Source organism: Coregonus clupeaformis, chromosome 18 (genome assembly GCF_020615455.1).
Source record: "Coregonus clupeaformis isolate EN_2021a chromosome 18, ASM2061545v1, whole genome shotgun sequence".
NCBI lineage: Eukaryota > Metazoa > Chordata > Actinopteri > Salmoniformes > Salmonidae > Coregonus > Coregonus clupeaformis.
The window spans coordinates 55,765,836-55,792,927 of record NC_059209.1 but is presented as its reverse complement, the minus strand read 5'-3'; the positions used below and the strand labels follow the sequence as shown (position 1 = coordinate 55,792,927).

The 27,092-nt window shown below is 43.6% G+C and overlaps 2 protein-coding genes across 2 annotated transcripts in view; one reads left to right on the top strand and one right to left on the bottom strand.

Annotated features, from left to right (window-relative positions):
* The window catches only part of LOC121551592 (leucine-rich repeat-containing protein 75B-like), a 31,936-nt gene extending 15,399 nt beyond the window's left edge, over positions 1–16,537 (top strand). Inside the window, exons 2-4 of the mRNA XM_041864295.2 lie at positions 7,006–7,134; positions 8,946–9,061; positions 15,702–16,537. Coding sequence (XP_041720229.1) covers positions 7,006–7,134; positions 8,946–9,061; positions 15,702–16,287 — 831 coding nt within the window. The 3' untranslated portion in view covers positions 16,288–16,537. The remainder of the gene's footprint in view (positions 1–7,005; positions 7,135–8,945; positions 9,062–15,701) is intronic.
* Positions 1–18,176, bottom strand: part of LOC121550216 (glutathione hydrolase 1 proenzyme-like) — a 47,999-nt gene extending 29,823 nt beyond the window's left edge. The window contains exon 1 of the mRNA XM_041862368.2: positions 16,533–18,176. The gene's annotated coding sequence lies outside the window, so the exon portion shown is untranslated. The remainder of the gene's footprint in view (positions 1–16,532) is intronic.
* Between the last annotated feature and the right edge of the window lie 8,916 nt (positions 18,177–27,092).

Sequence of the window (27,092 nt, the reverse complement as noted above, 5' to 3'; positions counted from 1 at the left end):
ATCCATCCAGGATACCTGGGCCAGGTCAATTAGGAAGGCCTGCTCACTGAAGTGTTTTTGGGAGCGTTTGACAGTGATGAGGGGTGGTCGTTTGACCGCGGACCCGTTACAGACGCAGGCAATAAGGCAGTGATCGCTGAGATCCTGGTTGAAGACAGCGGAGGTGTATTTAGAGGGTAAGTTAGTCAGGATGATATCTATGAGGGTACCCATGTTTACGGATTTAGGGATGTACCTGGTAGGTTCGTTGATAATTTGTGTGAGATTGAGGGCATCTAGTTTAGATTGTAGGATGGCCGGGGTGTTAAGCATATCCCAATTTAGGTCACCAAGCAGTACGAACTCTGAGGATAGATGGGGGGCAATCAATTCACATATGGTGTCCAGGGCACAGCTGGGGGCTGAGGGGGGTCTGTAGCAAGCGGCAACAGTGAGAGATTTATTTCTGGAAAGGTGGATTTTTAGAAGTAGAAGCTCAAACTGTTTGGGCACAGACCTGGATAGTATGATGGAGCTCTGCTGGCTATCTCTACAGTAGATTGCAACTCCACCCCCTTTGGCAGTTCTATCTAGACAGAAAATGTTATAGTTGGGGATGGACATTTCAGAATTTTTGGTGGCCTTCCTAAGCCAGGATTGAGACACTGCTAGAACATCAGGGTTGGCGGAGTGTGCTAACGCAGTGAATAACTCAAACTTAGGAAGGAGGCTTCTGATATTTATGTGCAGAAAACCAAGACTTTTACGGTTACAGAAGTCAACAAATGATAGCTCCTGGGGAGTAGGAGTGATACTGGGGGCTGCAGGGCCTGGGTTAGCCTCTACATCACCAGAGGAACAGAGGAGGACTAGAATAAGGATACGACTAAAGGCTTTAAGAACTGGTCTTCTAGTGCGTTGGGTACATAGAATAAAAGGGGCAGTTCTCCGGGCGTTGTAGAAAAGATTCAGGGCATTATGTACAGAAAAGGATATGGAAGGATATGAGTACAGTTCAGGTAACCCTAAGCGTTGGGTAACAATGAAAGAGATAGCGTCATTGGAGGCATCGATTGAGCCGGTCTCGGCGTGTATGGGGGGTGGAACAAAGGAACTATATGAGGCAGTTTGAGAGGGACTAGGGGTTCTACAGTGAAATTGTATAACAAGAACTAACCCAAACAGCAATATGCAAGGCATAATTGACATGGGAGAGAGGCATAAAGCAGTCACAGGTGTTATTAGAGAGAGCTAAGACACAACTGGAAATAGCGATAACGTTTGGGCTAAGACTAAACAGAATAAACAGGACAGGGTACCGTGTAAATGTCACGATCGCCGTATACAGAGGAGGACCAAGGCGCAGCGTTGCAGGCAAACATACTCTTTATTAGAGACACGATCAAAAACAACAAAACGATAACGTGACAGTTCACGGTCTAACACAACAGACTAGAAACAAGAACCCACAAACACAAAGGGAAAACAGACAGTATAAATATGGCTCCCAATCAGAGACAACCAGCCACAGCTGACACTCGTTGCCTCCGACTGGGAGTCACTCAGGCCAACATAGAAATAAACAAACTAGAACTCCCAACATAGAAATACAACACCTAGAATGAACACACCCTGGCTCAACATATATAGTCCCAGAGCCAGGGTGTGACAGTACCCCCCCCTAAAGGCGCGGACTGCGACCGCGCCTCAACCAGAGCAAAACAGGGGAGGGCTGGGTGGGCATTCCTCCTCGGCGGCGGTTCTGGCTCCGGGCTTGCACACCACCCTTCCACCATCCCCCCGTGGCGCCCCTGGTCCGGTCTGACGATGCGCACCCCTGGCTTGGTGCGTGGAGTAGGAACGGGCCGGACCGGGCTGACGATGCGCACCCCTGGCTTGGTGCGTGGAGTAGGAACGGGCCGGACCGGGCTGACGATGCGCACCCCTGGCTTGGTGCGTGGAGTAGGAACGGGCCGGACCGGGCTGACGATGCGCACCCCTGGCCTGGTGCGTGGAGCAGGGACAGGCCGGGCCGGACTGGCGACGCACACCGTAGGCTTGGTGCGAGGAGCAGGGACAGGCCGGACCGGGCTGGCGACGCACACCGTAGGCTTGGTGCGTGGAGCAGGGACAGGCCGAACCGGGCTGGCGATGCACACCGTAGGCTTGGTGCGAGGAGCAGGGACAGGCCGGACCGGGCTGGCGACGCACACCGTAGGCTTGGTGCGTGGAGCAGGGACAGGCCGAACCGGGCTGGCGACGCACACCGTAGGCTTGGTGCGTGGAGCAGGGACAGGCCGAACCGGGCTGGCGACGCACACCGTAGGCTTGGTGCGAGGAGCAGGGACAGGCTGGACCGGGCTGTGGAGACGGATAGGAGACCTGGAGTGGAGAGCTGCCACAACCCGTCCTGGCTGAATGCCTACCCTCACACACTCTGTGTGAGGCATCAGCACAGGACGTACAGGGCTGTGTACCCGTACTGGCATAACAGCACGTGACACGGGCGCAGGATATCCGGGACCGAGGAGAGGCACTGGAGGCCACGAGCGCTGAGCCGGCACACTCCGTCCTGGCTGCATGCCCACCTTCGCACAACACGTGCGGGGTGCTCGCACAGGACGTACCGGACTATGCCGGACCACTCGTGGCACAGTGCGCAGCTCCGCATACCACGGAACCTGCCCAGTCTCATGCTGCCATGCCTGAGTACGGGGAGTTGGCTCTGCTCTCCATCCAGGCTCCGCCAACCTGCCTTCTGGCCCCCAAAACCCGGTGGCCTCCTCTCCTAATCTCCCAATTCGCCCTGTGGCAGCCTCCTGCTGCCCAGTCGCCCATGCCGTGTGCCCCCCCCTAAAAAATTATTGGGGGTGCCTCTCGCCTGTCCGACCACGGCCCGGTTGACGCCGCTTCTCCACTCCTGCCTGGGTCTCCCCCTTCATCGCCTTCCGGTACCGGACGGCCTCCTCCTTCGTAATCTGTCCCCAGCCGAGGAGGACATCCACCAGCGTTACCTCCTGCGTGTGTTCCTGGACACGCTGCTTGGTCCTGGTATGGTGGGTTCTTCTGTCACGATCGTCGTATACAGAGGAGGACCAAGGCGCAGCGTTGCAGGCAAACATACTCTTTATTAGAGACACGATCAAAAACAACAAAACGATAACGTGACAGTTCACGGTCTAACACAACAGACTAGAAACAAGAACCCACAAACACAAAGGGAAAACAGACAGTATAAATATGGCTCCCAATCAGAGACAACCAGCCACAGCTGACACTCGTTGCCTCCGACTGGGAGTCACTCAGGCCAACATAGAAATAAACAAACTAGAACTCCCAACATAGAAATACAACACCTAGAATGAACACACCCTGGCTCAACATATATAGTCCCAGAGCCAGGGTGTGACAGTAAAGGAACAGTCCAGCAGGCATCAGCTGTGCAGCTGAGTGATCATAAGGTCCAGTGAACAGCAATATGTGAGTCCGAGAGCAGTTCAAATTGGTGCTTCAGCACAGCTAGCAGGGAGCACAGTTGTAGTTTGCGTGTGCTAGCGGGCCGGGGCTGGCAGATGGATCTTCGTGGTCGTCGCAACGGGAAGCCTGTTGAAACCACATCAGACTATTTCGTCGGCAAACCAGTCGTGTTGGATCGGCGGGGCTCAGTGTCAACACTAGGAGGTCCCGTCCGGTTGACAGAGAGGTAGATAGCCGGGAGATGGGCCTGAGGCTAGCTCAAGGCTAACTGGTGCTTGCTATAGGGCAATGGTAATCAGCCAACAACAGGTTGCAGCTAGCTAGCTGGTTGTGATGATCCGGCGCTAGGGTCCAGTGATTCCGGCAGAAAGTCCAATAAGCTCTGGGTCGATAGCACGCTGGGTCGATAGCACGCTGTGCAGACTGGCCGACGAATTGTCCAGGCTAGAGCTAGAGCTGGCTGGTGGATAATGTAGGCCACGGACAGTGGTGAAGACGCTAACGTTGACTAATAGCAGGTAGCCATTCAGATTGCGGCTGCACTCGTTTCAGCTTACGGTTCTTGATGAAAGTTATACAGAAATAATAGAATCCTTTCCACGTTGGGTGAGGCGGGTTGCAGGAAAGTATATTTAGTTAAAGAATGAAAGTAAAAAATTGAGAAATATATACAAAATAGACAAAAAAAACAAGAAACGGGATATTTACACAGGACGATGAAATAAAAGCGACCGCACTGCTACACTGCTATATGTGTATAGGCAACTGAGTTCATAATGTTACGTCTGCAGTAAAGTAGTAAAGTCTTCACAATATCCCATTAAAAAGGACTCCTCATTGCTTCTCAAAAAAAGAGAAGGAACTTCTTACCCATTTTTTGTCTTGTTTGTGTTTATTGGTGCCCTTGTTAAAATTCAGTAATGGGTGGCTCCCACTCAAACTGTACATTGCGATCAAGGCCTTTTGTTGTGTGTCTATGTGTGTCTATGTGTGTGTGTGTGTGTGTGTGTGCCCATCCTCCATGTCTTTCATTTCTCAGCTCTCTATATGTGCGCGTCCAATCGCTACCCCTCACATACACAGCCTAATTAGGCCTTTGTAGAGGACTTAGGAACAGCTATTCTATGCAGCCTGTGAAAATCTTTCCTTTTCTGTTCCCTATCTACTCTCCTTACTTAATTCTTCATCTCGGCTCTGATCTGTAGCTTGTTACAGACAGCATTCTCACCCAAAAGCCATTCTCTATACCCGTCATGTAGCAACTCTTTTGTGTCTGTCTGCCCTCACAAATGTGTCTGCACCATTCATAGATTAGTTGTTTTTAGACTAATGTTTAGAATGTGTTGCACAATGGCAGACCTAAACAAAAGGCTACATTAAACATCAAAAGAAGAAGCAAATGCTCATCCATCATATAATGTTTATTGAACTCTCATATGCTGCAGGATTCATCAGAAGGACACCATAGGACTAAAGTTAGCGATACAGACTGTGCAATACTGTGGCATGCTAAAACTCTCTGAAACTTCAAATCACTGATGTGTAGGTGGATATCCTAAAATAAATGCTTCTGCCTGGAGCAAGACACATTAAGCACATTATAGTATTCAGGTAGAGCTCTTTTCAGATGAAAGCCTTCACCCCTTCAATTAATATACAGTGGGGGAAAAAAGTATTTAGTCAGCCACCAATTGTGCAAGTTCTCCCACTTAAAAAGATGAGAGAGGCCTGTAATTTTCATCATAGGTACACGTCAACTATGACAGACACAATGAGATTGTTTTTCTCCAGAAAATCACATTATAGGATTTTTAATGAATTTATTTGCAAATTAGGGTGGAAAATAAGTATTTGGTCAATAACAAAAGTTTCTCAATACTTTGTTATATACCCTTTGTTGGCAATGACACAGGTCAAACGTTTTCTGTAAGTCTTCACAAGGTTTTCACACACTGTTGCTGGTATTTTTGCCCATTCCTCCATGCAGATCTCCTCTAGAGCAGTGATATTTTGGGTCTGTCGCTGGGCAACACGGACTTTCAACTCCCTCCAAAGATTTTCTATGGGGTTGAGATCTGGAGACTGGCTAGGCCACTCCAGGACCTTGAAATGCTTCTTACGAAGCCACTCCTTCGTTGCCCGGGCGGTGTGTTTGGGATCATTGTCATGCTGAAAGACCCAGCCACGTTTCATCTTCAATGCCCTTGCTGATGGAAGGAGGTTTTCACTCAAAATCTCACGATACATGGCCCCATTCATTCTTTCCTTTACACGGATCAGTCGTCCTGGTCCCTTTGCAGAAAAAACAGCCCCAAAGCATGATGTTTCCACCCCCATGCTTCACAGTAGGTATGGTGTTCTTTGGATGCAACTCAGCATTATTTGTCCTCCAAACACGACGAGTTGAGTTTTTACCAAAAAGTTCTATTTTGGTTTCATCTGACCATATGACATTCTCCCAATCCTCTTCTGGATCATCCAAATGCACTCTAGCAAACTTCAGATGGGCCTGGACATGTACTGACTTAAGCAGGGGGACACGTCTGGCACTGCAGGATTTGAGTCCCTGGCGGCGTAGTGTGTTACTGATGGTAGGCTTTGTTACTTTGGTCCCAGCTCTCTGCAGGTCATTCACTAGGTCCCCCCGTGTGGTTCTGGGATTTTTGCACACCGTTCTTGTGATCATTTTGACCCCACGGGGTGAGATCTTGCGTGGAGCCCCAGATCGAGGGAGATTATCAGTGGTCTTGTATGTCTTCCATTTCCTAATAATTTCTTCCACAGTTGATTTCTTCAAACCAAGCTGCTTACCTATTGCAGATTCAGTCTTCCCAGCCTGGTGCAGGTCTACAATTTTGTTTCTGGTGTCCTTTGACAGCTCTTTGGTCTTGGCCATAGTGGAGTTTGGAGTGTGACTGTTTGAGGTTGTGGACAGGTGTCTTTTATACTGATAACAAGTTCAAACAGGTGCCATTAATACTGGTAACGAGTGGAGGACAGAGGAGCCTCTTAAAGAAGAAGTTACAGGTCTGTGAGAGCCAGAAATCTTGCTTGTTTGTAGGTGACCAAATACTTATTTTCCACCATAATTTGCAAATAAATTCATAAAAAATCCTACAATGTGATTTTCTGGAAAGAAAATTCTCAATTTGTCTGTCATAGTTGACGTGTACCTATGATGAAAATTACAGGTCTCTCTCATCTTTTTAAGTGGGAGAACTTGCACAATTGGTGGCTGACTAAATACTTTTTTCCCCCACTGTATATATTTTTAAAAATTCCGTTTTCTATCTGTGTCTTATCTACAGTAGCATTACATTATTATTCCTGGAACTTCTCAACATCCTCTTTAAACCGTATATATCCAGCTAGTCCTGCACTTAAAACAGATTTGTCTATTTCATAATAATTTCATAATATATCATCAGGTGTGTCTGTGATAATGCTGCTCTCGTTACACAATGCGTTGTTTTCATAAAATACGAAGAGCGATAAATGTGGCCTTAAGGACCTTTGAGTAATACCGTCTCTTCTTGTCTGATTTGGCAGGATCTGGGCATGGAGGGCACGTCCCTCAATGACATCTTATATAAGAATGCTGCTTTTCTCAACCTGGTGGATCCCATCTCCCATGAGCTGCTGCTAAGCCTGGCTCGCGAGATGCAGTGTCCTAAGAAGGTAAGATCTCTACAACACTTATCTCATGGTGTATTGTCTGCTTAGCTTGGAATCAAACTTCCAAAAATCAAGATGTCAACAGAATAAGTATCATCATGAATAGAAGGATACGCTGTTCCAATACAATCAGTAATGGGGAAAGTCTTCCACATTTGCCATGCAACTGCTTCTCCTCGTGGTTTGGCTTTATAATTATTGGTGCTATATAGGGTTGCAAAGCTACCGGTAATTTACCAAAGTTAGCGGAATCTTCTGTAATTTTGGTAATTAACAGAAAATATATGGCAATCTATGGTAACTTTGGTAATTTATCCTTGGATAACTCATATATAGTATTAATTGTTATATCTGTGTCCATATTGTCCATGAGTTTCTAGTAGATAGACCATATGGTTCAAGAGAAAATATATTATAATAATATATGCCATTTAGCAGACGCTTTTATCCAAAAGCGACTTACAGTCATGTGTGCATACAAAAATAGCTTAGTTAGTGACAAAAGCATCTAATCAACAATGGCATTATTTTCAATTAACTCTTCAACTCTTCCAACTATTGACTTTTTCACAACTGCCACCAGTCTGATGCCAAAACATTGACAACAAATACATATTGACATAGTAAAATAAATACAAGTGTGTAAAGAAATATATAAAGGATTCATGCTGAAACCCTCATATTAAACACCAATGGTATTCACTAAGTTGATGATTTATATTTAGGATCATGTTTTACAGCTTTGTCGTTATATAATTATTTCACATATTTTACATGTGATAAAGCCACATAGAGGGTTCAGAGATAATTACGGATACCTGTCATAATCGGAAGTACCCAAAAAGGCCACTAGATGTAATCTTATAATATTCAAAATAAACCTTGAAAGTTACCGAAATTCTGGCAGTTTACTGGTACACTTCGGAAGTTTCCAGTAATATACCCTCCCTTTGCAACCCTAGTGCTATAATAATGTCAGTGTATTATTACCAGGAAAGAAGATGAGTAGGCGGCCAGTACGTTGCAATAACCTTTAGTGAACTATTAACACTTCCTATATGTATTAATTAGTAATTTTTTTCTGTTAATAGTTCACTAAAGTTTATTGCAACGTGCTGGCCGCCTTCTCGTCTTCTTTTTCAGATGATCTGCCATTTAGGGGCCTACCTTCCCACTGCCCTCTTCTCACCGGTGTATTATTACCATACAGAGGAGCTGGATGTTGTTTGCATAGAAAGATTGATAAAACAATGACATAATAATTGTTCCATTTTGCGACAGTTACACATTGAGTTGAAATGGGATGTGGATGCCAAAAGTAACCGACTTTACATAACAGACAACGGATAGAAAAAACAAGAAAAAAGTGTACACTAGATTTAGTATTGAATCTGGCCTCTTTATTTCCTCACCATGACTCCTGTTTTCCACACTGTTGCACACCAGCTTTGATTAAATGTATTCCAGCAAGGCACCTAAATTGTGTTTTGCTCAGGAACAGCTCAAGGCAACAGTCTCAAAGTAAGACAAAATAACAGAACCTCTTTCCTGTTATTTTGAACGGTTTTGAACTACTTAAGACTAAAGGAACACTGAGGTGGAAATGTCCTTCCATGATCTAAAGCTGTACCTCAATCAAGAAAGCTCTGGTACAATGTATCTCAAAAGTTGTATTTTGCTTATACGTGGTCTCAAAGAGTAACAACCATATTTAGAACTAAACTAAAAAGAGGGCCTCTGGTATTCTTTTGTTGTTACACTTAACGTTTCATTCAGTGTTTTGGGGATTTATCTTTGAGCCTTTCTTTCCCCAGAAGGATGCTGACACCATCAAGTCATCAGATAAGATCTGCAGACAGCTGATCTACCACCTGACACCTCACTCTAAGTGGCTCAGACAGAGCATGTCCAGGCGGAAGTCTCAGGCCTGGTAAGCTCCTCCGTCTAGCCATTAGTCTTTCACACATAAAGCCCTTGCTCCATGCTCCCTAACTATGTAAACTGCCCAAATGCTAACACCACCATCTAAAATGGTGCCAGTGCCACAGCCAGACCTCTGACAACCACCCTAAGTGGGGTTTGAGTGGGTTTGTCTGACATTTAATAGGGCTGGGACACAGCAGCCTCTGGGCTTGCCAGGCAGGTCAGGACCACAGAGGCAACCAGAAGTGTCAATCATTCCTCTGTGTGGTGCTGTTGTCACCACAGCAATGGTTTGTGCAATGGCATCAGTCCTCTTTGACTCAGAACAGTCTCCATACAGACAGTAGCCTGCCTACAAACGTGGCCAGTTTGGTTGGGATGAAATAGAGGGGTTGTATAGAAATAAGATCCATTGGCTCCTTTGATGAAAACACAGTCTTTGTATCAACATGTTATTTTTTTTGTAATCATTGATGTGCAAATCATGAAAATGGAAATAGCTTGCAAATGAATTGACAGGTTATTCTGTTTCCAGGTCTTTAGTAATTATATTGATAAAAAATAAGCAGGATATGATTACGCTTCTTCCAGTATTTGCTCATTTTACATTTTTACAGATGAATAGACAGTGGAAACAATGCATTTTCTAAAGAGGAAATGATCAGTAATAGAAAATAAGCGGAAGAGAACACTGATGAGTCAGGCTCATTGTGCTTCAGTCTGAGGTAACAGCACTGAAATACAGACAGAATAATAAGGAAGTAAGAAAAGGATAGTAACAAAAGGATAGTAACTTAAGGGTCAATTTAAACAATACATTGATTCACACGTCGCCTTGTCTTGCTGTACAACTACATTTAAACCCACGCAGGGCTTTGATGTGCCTGCAGACTTTGAAGTTTGAAGTTTTAATGTCACGTGCACAAGTACAGAGAAATACCTTTCTTGCCATCTCCAAACCCAACAATGCAGTAATCAATATCAATGTAGCACTAAAAAGAACAAAGGTACGAGAAATAAGAAGAACACGAGAAAGTAAGAAGCTATATACAGGGTCAATTCCAGGGTCAGTTCCAATACCATATTTACAATGTGCAGGGATACTGGAGTGATATAGGTATATATGTATAGGGGTAAGGTGAGTAGGCATCAGGATATATGATAAACAGAGTAGCAGCAGCGTAAATGATGATTTTATGTGAGTGTGTGTAATGGCAGTGAGGGAAAAAAGTATTTGATCCCCTGCTGATTTTGTACGTTTGCCCACTGACAAAGAAATGATCAGTCTATAATTTTAATGGTAGGTTTATTTGAACAGTGAGAGACAGAATAACAACAAAAAAATCCAGAAAAACGCATGTCAAAAATGTTATAAATTGATTTGCATTTTAATGAGGGAAATAAGTATTTGACCCCTCTGCAAAACATGATTTAGTACTTGGTGGCAAAACCCTTGTTGGCAATCACAGAGGTCAGACGTTTCTTGTAGTTGGCCACCAGGTTTGCACACATCTCAGGAGGGATTTTGTCCCACTCCTCTTTGCAGATATTCTCCAAGTCATTAAGGTTTCAAGGCTGACGTTTGGCAACTCGAACCTTCAGCTCCCTCCACAGATTTTCTATGGGATTAAGGTCTGGAGACTGGCTAGGCCACTCCAAGACCTTAATGTGCTTCTTCTTGAGCCACTCATTTGTTGCCTTGGCCGTGTGTTTTGGGTCATTGTCATGCTGGAATACCCATCCACGACCCATTTTCAATGCCCTGGCTGAGGGAAGGAGGTTCTCACCCAAGATTTGACGGTACATGGCCCCGTCCATCGTCCCTTTGATGCGGTGAAGTTGTCCTGTCCCCTTAGCAGAAAAACACCCCCAAAGCATAATGTTTCCACCTCCATGTTTGATGGTGGGGATGGTGTTCTTGGGGTCATAGGCAGCATTCCTCCTCCTCCAAACACGGCAAGTTGAGTTGATGCCAAAGAGCTCCATTTTAGTCTCATCTGACCACAACACTTTCACCCAGTTCTCCTCTGAATCATTCAGATGTTCATTGGCAAACTTCAGACGGGCCTGTATATGTGCTTTCTTGAGCAGGGGGACCTTGCGGGCGCTGCAGGATTTCAGTACTTCACGGCGTAGTGTGTTACCAATTGACATCCTTGAAGAGCTCTTTGGTCTTGGCCATGGTGGAGAGTTTGGAATCTGATTGATTGATTGCTTCTGTGGACAGGTGTCTTTTATACAGGTAACAAGCTGAGATTAGGAGCACTCCCTTTAAGAGAGTGTGCTCCTAATCTCAGCTCGTTACCTGTATAAAAGACACCTGGGAGCCAGAAATCTTTCTGATTGAGAGGGGGTCAAATCCTTATTCCCCTCATTAAAATGCAAATCAATTTATAACATTTTTGACATGTTTTTTTTTCTGGATTTTGTTGTTGTTATTCTGTCTCTCACTGTTCAAATAAACCTACCATTAAAATTATAGACTGATAATTTCTTTGTCAGTGGGCAAATGTACAAAATCAGCAGGGGATCAAATACTTTCTTCTCTCACTGTAAGTGTGTGTGCATGTTATCTGTGTGTTATAGTGTCAGTGTGCGTGAGTGTGTAGAGCAGGGGCGCAACTTTCACTGGGGATGGGGGGACATGTCGTCGTCGCCCCCCCCCCCCATATTCTGAAATGGCATTTTGGTCCCCCACAGTTTTATCATTGGAATGTCATACAAAACGAGGCAACGGTGTGCTTTAGGATCATGCGGACGCCCCCGAGCGGTCGGGTAGGCTGTTTGGAGTGTTTATCTGACTGGATAAAAAATATATATATTATTATTATTATGTCCCACCCCATTTCTTAAACCAAAGTTGCGCCCCTGTGAGTGTGCATAGAGACAGTGCAAAAATAAAAAATGTATACAAGGGTCAACTCAGAAGTCACCCTGATTTAGGAGAGACATTAGATTAGGTTGAGACTGACTCACTCACAGCGAGTATGTGAGGACATGTTCCCATGTTGAACTTGTAGCTGAAGTGGTTATTTTCACTGAGCCATTCAGTTGGTTCCATAACACCTGCAGAGAGAGACTGTCTCACACAGTCTGAGGTAGGCAGCAGGACAAGCATTAGTCATCACCTCCCATCGCTTTTATGTTCAGCTCTAAGGAAACTACACTCACCCATATTCAATACTTAAATGGCACTTTGTAAGGCGTTCCCGTATTCAGAGTTATTTGAGTTGTAGCAAAGCATAAAATAAAGGATTTCTGTTTCTGGCCAAATATACTTGAACCCAGATATTATCAGAGGAGCTCATTTAACAGTCACAAATCTAATGCTATGCAATGCACACAATTATACCACACTGCTAAACTAATGCGTAATAACCACCGACTATGAAGTTTCATTACAATACATCTAGCTGCTATAGCTACATCCAAAGATATTTCATGACATATTCTATTTAAAAATTGTTTTTTTCTCTCCCGGCTAATTTGCAAATTCGTCTTCATAGGTTTAGACATACTTTTATTTATATACTGCCGTAAATGAGATTAATGAGGATACAGGTTTAGTATTTGTATTTATTATGGATCCCCATTAGCTGCTGCCAAGGCAGCAGCTACTCTTCCTGGGGTCCAGCAAAATTAAGGCAGTTATACATTTTAAATACATTCATAACAGATTTCACAACATATTAAGTGTGTGCCCTCAGGCCTCTACTCTACTACCACATATCTATAACACAAAATCCATGTGTACATGTGTGTATAGTGCGTATGTTATCGTGTGTTTGTATGCATGTGTCTATGTTTGTGTTAATTCACAGTCCCCAATGTCTGTTTTTTAAATCTAATTTTACTGCTGGCATGAGTTACTTGATGTGTAATAGAGTTCCATGTAGTTCCATGTAGTATACAGTATCTGAGGCCCATCATTACATGGCAGGTCAATCTACAGGGACCCTGTATACACAGGAGGAGGGCCACTTCCTCTCTATCTGTCTGTCACATGTTGAAATGTCAGACCTGCAGCAAGCCAGCAGGAGTGCAGCAGACACCTGGGGTGAGGAGGGGGAAATAAGGGGTGGTAACCTGACTGATCAGTCTGACTCGACTTGACATTCTGCTCCTGTCCCACTGCTCTGAGTTTTACTGTGGTTGTGAAGGGAAAATATGAATGACATGTTTACTGTTTAAAGAGCAATGCTTAAAACATGAATGACTTTGCAAAAACAAAATGATGTGAGCTGTGCAGTAGCCCAGGGGAGATATGGGGATAAATTATTCTCAACTATAGTGCATAGCAGTATTACTTTTTCATGGCCATCTGCCTCTGTAGGGGCTCTTCATTTTGACAGTCACTATATTTAGCAGTTTACCCTGCCTAGGTAATTAAAAACAGTATTTTTGTATTGATTCTGCTTCATTTATGACTGAATCCTGGTATCCACTTATCATTGCTCCAATTACATTTATGAATGCTCAAGTAGCCTAGTTTCAATTATTTCATATTCCTGGAAATGTCAGACCTAGATTGGGACACAATTTTACAGCAACCCTCAGACCCTCATAAGAAATTCCTCTGGATTTAATGACCACAATATAAATTCCTTGAAAAGGGCCGTAAAGGAGTGCAGGGCTCAATTAAGATCCTGTTTCTACACTCTTAGAAAAAAAGGTGCTATCTAGAACATAAAAGGGTTCTTCTGCTGTCCCCATAAGAGAACCCTCTGAAGAAGCCTTTTTGGTTCCAGGTAGAACCCTATTGGGTTCCACATAGAACCCTTTCTCCAGAGGGTTGTACATGGAAGGCCAAATAGTTCTACCTGGAACCAAAGAGGGTTCTACCTGGAAATAAAAAGGGTTATTCTATGGGGACAGCCGAAGATCCCTTCTGGAACCCTTTTTGATTGATACATTGATACATTTTTAATTAGGCCAAATCAAGTCTGACATTTTATAGTGAAAATTACTAACTTTAGAAGCCTTTTTAAACCTCAAATACACTAAAGTTTGCATTTCCTGCTGTGCAGGAAAATTCCCAGCAACAAAAGAGTGATCAAATTAAGATCCTACATCTGTAAAGGGAACAAAATGAATAAGGAATGGAGGGGAGGGAGAGAGAGAGCAGGCTCCACAGACAGGACTTGTATTATTAAACTCACATTAGAGAGTCATATGTTCACCTTTGTGTCACAGCACTGCTGTAACACTTACATGTGAGGTAAGCCTTTGGAAATGACATTTCTACAGCTGATTTCTATTCCTGTCAGGTCCAGATGCATTACTCAGAGGACAGAAAGGATAGCTCTTTGATGAATGTCTCTTTATGCTATGATCATTTGTGCAACAATTGTTGTTATTCTAATCTTAATTAACAACATAAATAATGTAAAGTATATAACATTTATGTTGCTTATCATCACACATTGCTTCCACAGTATCTTGAATAAATCATATATACTATACTGCGAATTATAAAGCCAGGTTAAAATAAATGTCAATAACTTATAGCATCTCTCTATTTGAAAAATGCCCTCTAGTTGAACAAGTGGTCAGGTGGTGCAATGGATGTCACTGTAAATCACTAGGTGCTGGGGGACGCTGTAATTCAAACCCATACTAAATCAGAAACTCAGGGCTCTTCTGTCAGCTCTAGTGGAACATATTATTACCAAACAGGCTGGAGAATGGGGATTGGTTAAGCACTGAAGTATGAAATATTTGGCATGGGAAAAAGTTGTTATAGGGTGGTATGCAGATGATATACAAATGTCATGTGTTTTTATGAAGCAGAACAGTGCAGTAGATCAATGGTTGTTGCCCTTATCTCTCTTCCTCATTGCTCAGAATGAGTCACTGCCATGATATGCCAACTCCTGGAAGTCAGCATTAAAGCAACATCAAAGTGCAATACCTTTAATATAAATCCAGCCATGGATTCCAACATCACACAAATGTCATCTTTCAAAAGGCATGAGGATTTGCCTCTGATAGGCTCATGCTGTGAGGCTATGCACTGAGACAGATACCCAGCCATAAGAATACATTTTGTCACATTTAATTTCAGTCTCATATCAAATGGAACCCACACCTGCCATTTACAGAAATGTAGTTAAATCCACTGAAGCAACACAACTTACGCAATCAAATACATTTTATATGCCAGCAACTTTAGTTGATTCAAATTTCTTCCATTTCTGTCTGTCTAGGTATGTTTTGTTTCATGTTGTTTCAATCATTAAAACAGGATTGTAATTTCATGGTTTGACTTTTGAATCAAGCCAATAAATGTTGATGGTAAATGTTTTTGGCTATTGGTAATAAGGAACGCAATGCTTTTCACTTTCTGAATGAGGAGGTTGGGTGTTTCGTATGTTTTGGCCCTTCACTGTGTCCACTGCTAAATCCTCATGCTGGAGAATCTATGTCAGCCTTCTGCTCCAAGTGCCCAACCCCCCTCCTTTATACAACACAGGAAACATTATATGGCATGAGGGCCATGTTCCCAGGTCACATATATAGATGATACAATTGACCAACATTTCAGCACTCAGCCCCTCTATATCCCTCATTCATGTTCCCTAGTGTACTTTCATATCCAAGAATGTCTCCATTCTTTTTCAATATCTTTTTTAAAAATCCCTTTACAGTCTCAAGACGGCCCTGCAGAGAAAGGTATCCACTGACACAGTCGACTTGTCTAGTATCCCTCTCTCCAGTCGAGACGTCCGCCACGTGGCCTTCTACCTCCAGAACAGTGGGGATGCAGTGGTTGCTGTAGACATCAGTTTCACTGAGCTCCAGGATGAGAACCTCCGTATCCTGCTACCCCACCTGGGGTCTCTGCCCAAACTCAACACCCTGGCCCTCAACGGCAACCGGCTGACCCTGGCCATAGTCAAAGACCTGACTGAGATTCTGAAGGACCCCAAGAAGTTCTCCAGCCTGGCTTGGATCGACCTGGGCAACAACTTGGACATTTTCACCATGCCCCAGCCTCTGTTAGTGGCCCTGCGACGCCGCTGCAGCCTGAAGAGCAGCCTGCCCACCATCTACGAGTACACAGAGGGCCAACCCTACTGCTACCACATGGAAACATCCATCGAGGAGCCCAGCCACTACGAGGAGGAGGAGGAGGCGGAGGAAGAGGAGGAAGATGAAGACGAGCTGGAGCCGTGGGGTATAGGAGGGGAAAAGGTTTCAAAGGACTTCACCCTACACTACTGTGAGAGGTGATGAGGTGACCTCCCCCTGGCTCGGCTCAGCTGTGTTTGAAAGGCCTTCCCACAGCTCCCAGTTCCTACCTTTCCCCTGTTGCCCCTCACACCATGAGCCCAGTCACCCATTGTGGCACGAGGGATGTTCAGCGCCACACATTCAGAGGCCCTCGTCCCGACACAGCCACCAAATAATTTCTCACCATCTATGAGTTAACCCACACAAGACCACCACAGTAACTGACGATTATGTTAGTGACTTACTGTGTTGGCGGATGGTGCTCCTGGGAATGAGGTGTGGTTTCATTGGAGGGGAGCTGGAAGAATTTTGGAAAAGGTGCTCTCTCTCTTGCCCTTTTAAAGTAGCAGCTGTGGAGCAAATCCCAAGGACTTCAGATCAGACGGCTTGATGGAGGAGCGGCATAATGCTGGTGGTCTAATGAGCTGCTGTTGGTTTGGAAGCAGCAGGTCCCAACCGGGTTCTCTACCAGGACTGTCACTGAGACTATCCCTGGCAGGCAGGGCCTAGCTCCACATTGTGTGTTCTCTGTTAATCTCTCAACAAAGGCTATGAAACAAGTTCAACAGACTATACAGCCGACGACCCGTCACGTGACGCCGGCAAAACTGCTAAGTCAAGACTTTTTGCTTTTTCCCCCCCTTTCGAAATGTCCACTTGTGAATACCTACGTAGATGTAAATGATGACACAAAACATGCTCTGTTGTATGTCCACAGGCTATTTTAATGCACTGCTGATGAACAAAGCCATCTTATAAGACAACAGGTAGGACTCAAAAATAGACAAATGTTTTCACTGATTATTTGCGGTTGCCAAAACTCTGAGATTCACTACTCCATTTAGCTATTTTAGTCATTATCATATCCACTACATTTCAGGATACATGTGGGATGAATGACAGTACAGCCAACCCCCAAGGGTGGACCCATTCATCTCTTTGTAGTAAGGGTACCCCAAATGTAAACACGTACTGACCACCCTTTATACCAATATGTCGTTATTAACATTTATATGTGCTTACTTGTTTGTTTGTTGTAAGGGAGGAACATAACTGTTACATTTCAGTTGTAGGTTAAATTGCCAGGGCTGATAATCAGCATGGTGTGCTGATGATAGTGCTGAATAGAAGTGGTCTTTGAAATAGCACATACTAGTCAAGTTGGGTTTACCAACTGCATCTGCACTCTATGTTGCATTGCACTTAAAGAAATTTAAGAAATGTATTGACTTCAGATCCATTTCAAACTCTCATTGATGCATTAAACTGTTGCCAAGTCATCTAATAATTTTTCACAATGATATTTAAGAAGCTTAACCACACTGAAACCATAATATACATAAGGGTCATTCAGCAGACTGATATTAATGAAGTCAATGCATTGATAACAATAATTGAATACCAAAGTAATATACTTGTATCATCTGATTGAATATGTGTAAAGGTGTTTAATGTGTGTTTGCTGCTGTCTAATGTCTGATTACTGTTGTAACTGTTTGTATTATTGCTTTGACGTTGTGTCCTTTGTCGAACCATGCAATTACCGTAATTATTCTAATTGTGAAAATGAGCACACTATCCTACTCTGCTGGAACAATTAGGGGACACACAAGAGGAAGGTATTAATAAACTAATGACATACCACTACTGTCATTGACATTACATGTACACTGAAATGTAGCACAGGAAAGTGCTTTGTATGTAAGGTATGTGTATGTTTAAAAAATACAAGATCAAAGGTGTTGTAATGGGAGAGAACTATGACAGAAAAAAACAATTCTCACACTGTATATATGTTAGGGTTGTGTGTCATTGTTATACTATTTGTCAACTGGGTCGTTGTACGTATATCTCATGCCATGTCTTGAATTACATTTTACTGCCAATAAAAACAGTGAATCGAAGCAACTGTTTGGAGGCTGAAGTTGACCCGAAAGAGAATGTAAGATCAGCATCAGGGTCACAAGAGCCTTAATCATTTCTATGTTAAAGTCATGATTGAGTGTTCAAGTGGGAGCTGGTATAAGCAAGAGAGGATGTAATTTATTAACTGTGATGAGCTAATTGTTTGTCTCTATGGGTTGTTTTGACACGTCTACAACTGCTCGTTTCAAATTTCAAGTTTTATTAGTTGTATGTATCGGATACACATAGTATACACCGTCCAACGGAATGCTTACTTGCTGGTTCCTTCTCGACAATGCAACAACAATAAGAAATAATAAAAGATAAAAATACGAACATAAAGTAAATGGCTCAGTAGAATAGAATAAATATTTTAGCATAAATATAATATAGGAAGGCACAATATATAGTCCAATATTTACGTGTTTTCAGGGAGGGGGGATTGAGGGGCAAGTGTTTAAATTGTGCAGTATAAATAATAAGAGTCTTGTAGCAGCAACAGTTGTGGTGTGTGTGTAGTGTGTCTGTCTGTCTGTCTGTCTGTGTGTGTGTACGTGCATGTGTGTTAAGGTGCGGAGAATCAGAGCAGGTGGTCAGTCCAGTTGAACTGTTCAGCAGTCTGATGGCTTGTAGATAGAAACTGTTTCTGAGACTGTTGGTATCAGACCTCATGCTCTGATACCATCTGCCCGACGGTAATGGAGTGAACAGATTGTGACGGGGGTGTGTGGGTTCCTTGATGATGCTGCGGGCCTTCCTCAGGCTCCATTTAGAGTATACGTCCTGGATGGGTGGGAGCAGGCCCCAGTGATGTGCTGGGCCGTCTTCACCACCTGCATTGAGGGCCTTGCGGTCGTGGACGGAGCAATTTCCGTACCAGGCCATGATGCAACCGGTCTGGATGCTCTCGATGGTGCAGCGATAGTATTTGGAGTGGACCCGGGGTGGAATGCCGAATTTCTTCAGCCGCCTTAGGAAGTAGAGACGCTGTTGCGTCCTCTTGACAAGAGTGGTGGAGTTGTTGGTCCATGTCAAGTCCTCCGTGATGTGGAAGCCGAGGAACTTACAACTGCTGACTCTCTACTGCAGTCCCGTTGATGTGGATCGGGCCATGTTCCCTCCTCTGCTTCCTGAGGTCAACAATCAACTCCTTTGTTTTGCTGACGTTGTGGGAGAGGTTGTTGTCCTGGCACCACAATTCCAGTTCACTTACCTTCTCCCTATAGGCTGACTCATTGTTGTTGGTTATCATGCCTAGAACCGTGGTGTCGTCAGCAAACTTGATGATGGCGTTGGTGTCGTGCAAAGCCACGCAGTCGTGGGGGAACAGGGAGTACAGCAGCGGGCTGAGGACACATCCCTGGGGGGCCCCTGTGTTGAGTCATTTTGGAGGAGGCGTTGTTACCAATCCTCACAGCCTGTGGTCTGCCCGTCAGGATGTCCAGGATCCAGTTGCAGAGGGTGGTGTCCAGACCCAGGGCTCTGGGCTTGGTCTCGAGCTTGGAGGGAACAATAGTTGAATGCTGAACTGTAGTCAATGAATAGCATTCTCACATAGGTGTTCCTCTTGTCCAGATGTGTTACGGCCGTGTGAATAGCAATGGAAATGGCATCTTCCGTGGATCTGATCTCGTTGGCACAAACAAGAGGATGTATAGAAGTGTCAATAAACAACAGAGCAACACTATAAGCTTTAGAGGTGATGGATGTGGGTGGCTAGGTTAGAGCTTTTGGAGTTGGGGGGTACTGTGTGGCTGTGTGCAAGGGCAGGGGGTCATCTGCGTTGTTGCATTCCATTAGTAAAAACCCGAAGCTCCCATCATGCACCAGCGCGAGGCAGGGTGTCAGTCACGAGGTTAGAGTTAACCCTGTCCCTCGTCCTCTCCTCCCAGGCCTTTTGTTCCTGCTGCCACAGATGGTCACGGCCCAGTGTGACTGTCACATCCCCCAGGTCGCAAATGCCATGGTCTAGATCAGACATACACATTGTAACAGTCCGCAGGAATGCCACTCTGTAACTTCATCACATATTGTAGATTTTGTCTTACTCACATAACATATATAAGTCAAGCATCATACATGTAGAAGTCTTAGTTCGCTTGTTATTAATATTTTAAGATGAGCAGATTTGCTGTATCTCATATGTTCACACAGCTCATGACTAGATACTTCCTGGGTATTCTTTGAAGAGTGAATCACAACATGTATCTGAAGGTCATAAAATACAGTGTGTTATACTATTCATTCGGATAGAGCCTCATCCTTCTTGTCTGATAAAGCAATAATGTTTGCATAATGGGTTAGGCGGAAGCACACTTCAATAGATTATAGAATCAAGCCTGCTTCTGCTAAAACAAGGGGAAGACATTTTTGTGTGATTCTTTTTTTTCTGTATAGTGTAGCTACAGTGCCTTCAGCCCGCTCCTGTACTCCCTGTTCACCCATGACTGCGTAGGCAAGCACTTCTCCAACTCAATCATCAAGTTTGCAGACGACATAACAGTAGTAGGCTTGATTACCAACAATGACGAGACAACCTACAGGGAGGAGGTGAGGGCTCTGGGAGTGTGGTGCCAGGAAAATAACCTCTCACTCAACGTCAACAAAACAAAACAAAGGAGATGATCGTGGACTTCAGGAAACAGCAGAGGGTGCACCCCCCTATCCACATCGACGGGACCGCAGTGGAGAAGGTGGAAAGCTTAAGTTCCTTGGCGTACACATCACTGACAAACTGAAATGGACCACCCACACAGACTGTCTGTGTGGTGAAGAAGGCGCAACAGAGCCTCTTCAACCTCAGGAGGCTAAAGAAATTTGGCTTGGCACCTAAAACATTTTTATAGATGCACAATCGAGAGCATCCTATCGGGCTGTATCACCGCCTGGTACGGCAACTGCACCGCCCGCAACCGCAAGGCTCTCCAGAGGGTGGTGTGGTCTGCACAACGCATTACCGGGGGCGAACTACCCGCCCTCCAGGACACATACAGCACCCGATGTCACAGGAAGGCCAAAAAGGTCATCAAGGACATCAACCACCCGAGCCACTGCCTGTTCACCCCGCTCTCATCCAGAAGGCGAGGTCTGTACAGGTGCATCAAAGATGGGACCGAGTGACAGAGAAACAGCTTCTATCTCAAAGCCAACAGACTGTTAAACAGTCATCACTAGCACATTAGAGGCTGCTGCCTATAGACATAGACTAGAAATCACTGGCCACTTTAAGAAATGGAACACTAGCCACTTTAATAATGTTTACATAACTTGCATTACTCATCTCATATGTATATACTGTATTCTATACTACTCTACGGTATCTTAGTCACTTTAATAATGTTCACATATCTTACATTACTCATCTCATATGTATATACTGTATTCTATACTATTCTACTGAATCTTAGTCCATGCCGCTCTGACATCGCTTGTCCATATACAGTGAGGGAAAAAAGTATTTGATCCCCTGCTGATTTATTACGTTTGCCCACTGACAAAGAAATGATCAGTCTATAATTTTAATGGTAGGTTTATTTGAACAGTGAGAGACAGAATAACAACAACAAAATCCAGAAAAACGCTTGTCTAAAATGTTATAAATTGATTTGCATTTTAATGAGGGAAATAAGTATTTGACCCCCTCTCAATCAGAAAGATTTCTGGCTTCCAGGTGTCTTTTATACAGGTAATGAGCTGAGATTAAGAGCACACTCTTAAAGGGAGTGCTCCTAATCTCAGCTTGTTACCTGTATAAAAGACACCTGCCACAGAAGCAATCAATCAATCAGATTCCAAACTCTCCACCATGGCCAAGAACAAAGAGCTCTCCAAGGATGTCAGGGACAAGATTGTATACCTACACAAGGCTGGAATGGGTTACAAGACCATCGCCAAGCAGCTTGGTGAGAAGCTGACAACAGTTGGTGCGATTATTCGCAAATAGAAGAAACACAAAAGACCTGTCAATCTCCCTCGGCCTGGGGCTCCATGCAAGATCTCACCTCGTGGAGTTGCAATGATCATGAGAACGGTGAGGAATCAGCCCAGAACTACACGGGAGGATCTTGTCAATGATCTCAAGGCAGCTGGGACCATAGTCACCAAGAAAACAATTAGTAACACACTACGACGTGAAGGACTGAAATCCTGCAGTGCCCGCAAGGTCCCCCTGCTCAAGAAAGAACATATACAGGCCCGTCTGAAGTTTGCCAATGAACATCTGAATGATTCAGAGGAGAACTGGGTGAAAGTGTTGTGGTCAGATGAGACCAAAATCAAGCTCTTTGGCATCAACTCAACTCGCCGTGTTTGGAGGAGGAGGAATGCTGCCTATGACCCCAAGAACACCATCCCCACCGTCAAACACGGAGGTGGAAACATTATGCTTTGGGGGTGTTTTTCTGCTAAGGGGACAGGACAACTTCACTGCATCAAAGGGACGATGGACGGGGCCATGTACCGTCAAATCTTGGGTGAGAACCTCCTTCCCTCAGCCAGGGCATTGAAAATGGGTCGTGGATGGGTATTCCAGCATGACAATGACCCAAAACACACGGCCAAGGCAACAAAGGAGTGGCTCAAGAAGAAGCACATTAAGGTCCTGGAGTGGCCTAGCCAGACTCCAGACCTTAATCCCAGAGAAAATCTGTGGAGGAAGCTGAAGGTTCGAGTTGCCAAACGTCAGCCTCGAAACCTTAATGACTTGGAGAAGATCTGCAAAGAGGAGTGGGACAAAATCCCTCCTGAGATGTGTGCAAACCTGGTGGCCAACTACAAGAAACGTCTGACCTCTGTGATTGCCAACAAGGGTTTTGCCACCAAGTACTATTTCATGTTTTGCAGAGGGGTCAAATACTTATTTCCCTCATTAAAATGCAAATCAATTTATAACATTTTTAACATGCGTATTTCTGGATTTTTTTGTTGTTATTCTGTCTCTCACTGTTCAAATAAACCTACCATTAAAATTATAGACTGATCATGTCTTTGTCAGTGGGCAAACGTAATAAATCAGCAGGGGATCAAATACTTTTTTCCCTCACTGTATGTATATATTCTTAATTCATTCCTTAGAGTTGTGTGTAGTGGGTATATGTTGTGAAATTGTTAGATATTACTTGTTAGATATTACTGCACTGTCGGAGCTAGAAGCACAAGCATTTCGCTACACCCGCAATAACATCTGCTTGATTTGAGAAAGTATTCATACCCCTTGACTTATTCCACATTTTGTTGTGTTACAGCCTGAATTCAAAATAGATTAAAAAAAAATAATAATATCAACCATTTACACACATAATGACAAAGTGAAAACATGTTTTTAGACATTTTTTCAAATGTATTGAAAATGAAATACGGAAATATCTCATTTACATAAGTATTTACACCTGAGTCAATACTTTGTAGAAGCACCTTTGGCAGCGATTATAGCTGCAAGTTTTTCTAGGTAAGTTTCTAAGGGCCCGATTCCAACCTGAGTTAAATGTGCGTAAATGGAACGTAATTCCCTTTTTATGCACTTTTCTCTCTATACATATTCTGACCTTGAACTTCAGCATGAGAATAGCATGCTATTCACCTGCTATTCATTTGGGGTGGAGATCAAATAAATGAAGGTGTGGCGGAGGTGTGTCTACAGATACGCTGTATTCTGACCTTGACTTAATTCCCTAATAATTCCACCACCTTTACATGTGAGGAAACCATAAATACAGTGGGGGAAAAAAGTGTTTAGTCAGCCACCAATTGTGCAAGTTCTCCCACTTAAAAAGATGAGAGAGGCCTGTAATTTTCATCATAGGTACACGTCAACTATGACAGACAAATTGAGAGAAAAAAATCCAGAAAATCACATTGTAGGATTTTTAATGAATTTATTTGCAAATTATGGTGGAAAATAAGTATTTGGTCAATAACAAAAGTTTCTCTATACTTTGTTATATACCCTTTGTTGGCAATGACACAGGTCAAACGTTTTCTGTAAGTCTTCTCAAGGTTTTCACACACTGTTGCTGGTATTTTGGCCCATTCCTCCATGCAGATCTCCTCTAGAGTAGTGATGTTTTGGGGCTGTCGCTGGGCAACACGGACTTTCAACTCCCTCCAAAGATTTTCTATGGGGTTGAGATCTGGAGACTGGCTAGGCCACTCCAGGACCTTGAAATGCTTCTTACGAAGCCACTCCTTCGTTGCCCGGGCGGTGTGTTTGGGATCATTGTCATGCTGAAAGACCCAGCCACGTTTCATCTTCAATGCCCTTGCTGATGGAAGGAGGTTTTCACTCAAAATCTCACGATACATGGCCCCATTCATTCTTTCCTTTACACGGATCAGTCGTCCTGGTCCCTTTGCAGAAAAAACAGCCGCAAAGCATGATGTTTCCACCCCCATGCTTCACAGTAGGTATGGTGTTCTTTGGATGCAACTCAGCATTCTTTGTCCTCCAAACACGACGAGTTGAGTTTTTACCAAAAAGTTCTATTTTGGTTTCATCTGACCATATGACATTCTCCCAATCCTCTTCTGGATCATCCAAATGCACTCTAGCAAACTTCAGACGGGCCTGGACATGTACTGGCTTAAGCAGGGGGACACGTCTGGCACTGCAGGATTTGAGTCCCTGGCGGCGTAGTGTGTTACTGATGGTAGGCTTTGTTACTTTGGTCCCAGCTCTCTGCAGGTCATTCACTAGGTCCCCCCGTGTGGTTCTGGGATGTTTGCTCACCGTTCTTGTGATCATTTTGACCCCACGGGGTGAGATCTTGCGTGGAGCCCCAGATCGAGGGAGATTATCAGTGGTCTTGTATGTCTTCCATTTCCTAATAATTGCTCCCACAGTTGATTTCTTCAAACCAAGCTGCTTACCTATTGCAGATTCAGTCTTCCCAGCCTGGTGCAGGTCTACAATTTTGTTTCTGGTGTCCTTTGACAGCTCTTTGGTCTTGGCCATAGTGGAGTTTGGAGTGTGACTGTTTGAGGTTGTGGACAGGTGTCTTTTATACTGATAACAAGTTCAAACAGGTGCCATTAATACAGGTAACGAGTGGAGGACAGAGGAGCCTCTTAAAGAAGAAGTTACAGGTCTGTGAGAGCCAGAAATCTTGCTTGTTTGTAGGTGACCGAATACTTATTTTCCACCATAATTTGCAAATAAATTCATTAAAAATCATACAATGTGATTTTCTGGATTTTTTTTCTCAATTTGTCTGTCATAGTTGACGTGTACCTATGATGAAAATTACAGGCCTCTCTCATCTTTTTAAGTGGGAGAACTTGCGCAATTGGTGGCTGACTAAATACTTTTTTTCCCCACTGTAAGGTCCAGCGAACCTACCGGTTCCAAGTGGAAACAGCATCTACTTTCAGATAGAAATAACACCATTCTCCATAGACGGGTTGGTTGATTAAATCAAATCAAATTACATTTTATTTGTCACATTACCGTGAAATGCTTACTTACAAGCCCTTAACCATCAATGCAGTTTTAAGAAAATAGAGTTAAGAAAACATTTACTAAATAAACTAAAGTAAAAAATAAAAAAAATTAAAAAAAGTAACACAATAAAATAACAATAATGAGGCTATATACAGGGGGTACCATGTCATGTGAATTTCTATCTCTAATTCGACCTAAGCTTGAATCATTACCAGAGGTTGTAAAGCTCTGGTTTTAATCATCAATGATTCAAGGTCCACAATCCACAAGTAATTATCGGTAAATTTTATTCAAGGAGAGCTCTGCTCAAAAACACAAATATCCTGTTTTTTATACCCCTTGACAAACAAAGGCACTATGCTCCTCCCACCTTTAGGTGGCTTTCTTAAACAGTTCCCGCCTTCCCCCTTGAATGGTTAGTAACGCCCCCTCTGTTAGTGGGTTGACACTACATGATAATTCTAACATTTATACTGTGTTTAGGGTGAAATTCTTTAGTCATTATTCTTAAAATCCAAATTAATCTAACAATCCACCCCTTTGACTAAATATTCCCACATTCAGGATAAATGTATTTTACAAGCATGATTAATCTCAGAGATCACATCAGAACTAATAAACATTTCATCCAATTGCGGTCTTTCAGGGTCCAAATCCTCGTCATCCACCAAGCCTGGAGGATCGTTTTTCACATTCCCCTGGTCAGAGTCCGAGTCAGTCCATCTCTCATCATTGTTTAGATACTGCATTTCACCAACGCCTGACTCACCAATCCTCGGACACAGGGAACAAGACAACAACCACATAATACAAGAATACCCATACAAACACTGATCGCTCCTAAGATGGTGGCTGCTAGGGTTTTCCATTTACCAAATATTTAATCAAACCACCCTATCCACAATGTACTAACTTCTGAGTTCAGTTCATCCTTCACTTAGTGCAGTTAATTCTGTAAGAGCTCTGGTGACTGTCCCATCCGGTGTGGTGTTGTTAGGGATAAATATGCAACAATGGCTTATCTTTCTATAGACACCGGCCCTTTCTGCCTGATCTAGAACCAACCTCTACTAAGTTATGAGCGGGATGGCGGATAATCGCTCAGAGATCCCCTTTACTGCATCTCTAGTCTTGTCAATAAATCGTTGTTGGTTGTAATAGATATAATTTATCCAATCCATATTTTTGTTTGTCACCCACCAGAAAAATGTTGTAGTAAAACTCCCATATTTGATTTATAGCTTTGTATTCGTCTGGAACACCCCTGGGGATGCCTATACCATCTATCCAAATTGGGCTATTTCCTTCCTGACTTATTTATTTTTCTCCTAATTATTCTTCCTGTCACTGGTCTTTGATGACCAATTCTTACAGGTTGGACCAACAATACTGGTGCACAAGTACCCACCCATCCCTCTGGTAATGTCTGCCGAATGCTCCCTTTTTTTTAGTGCATGCCCACCAC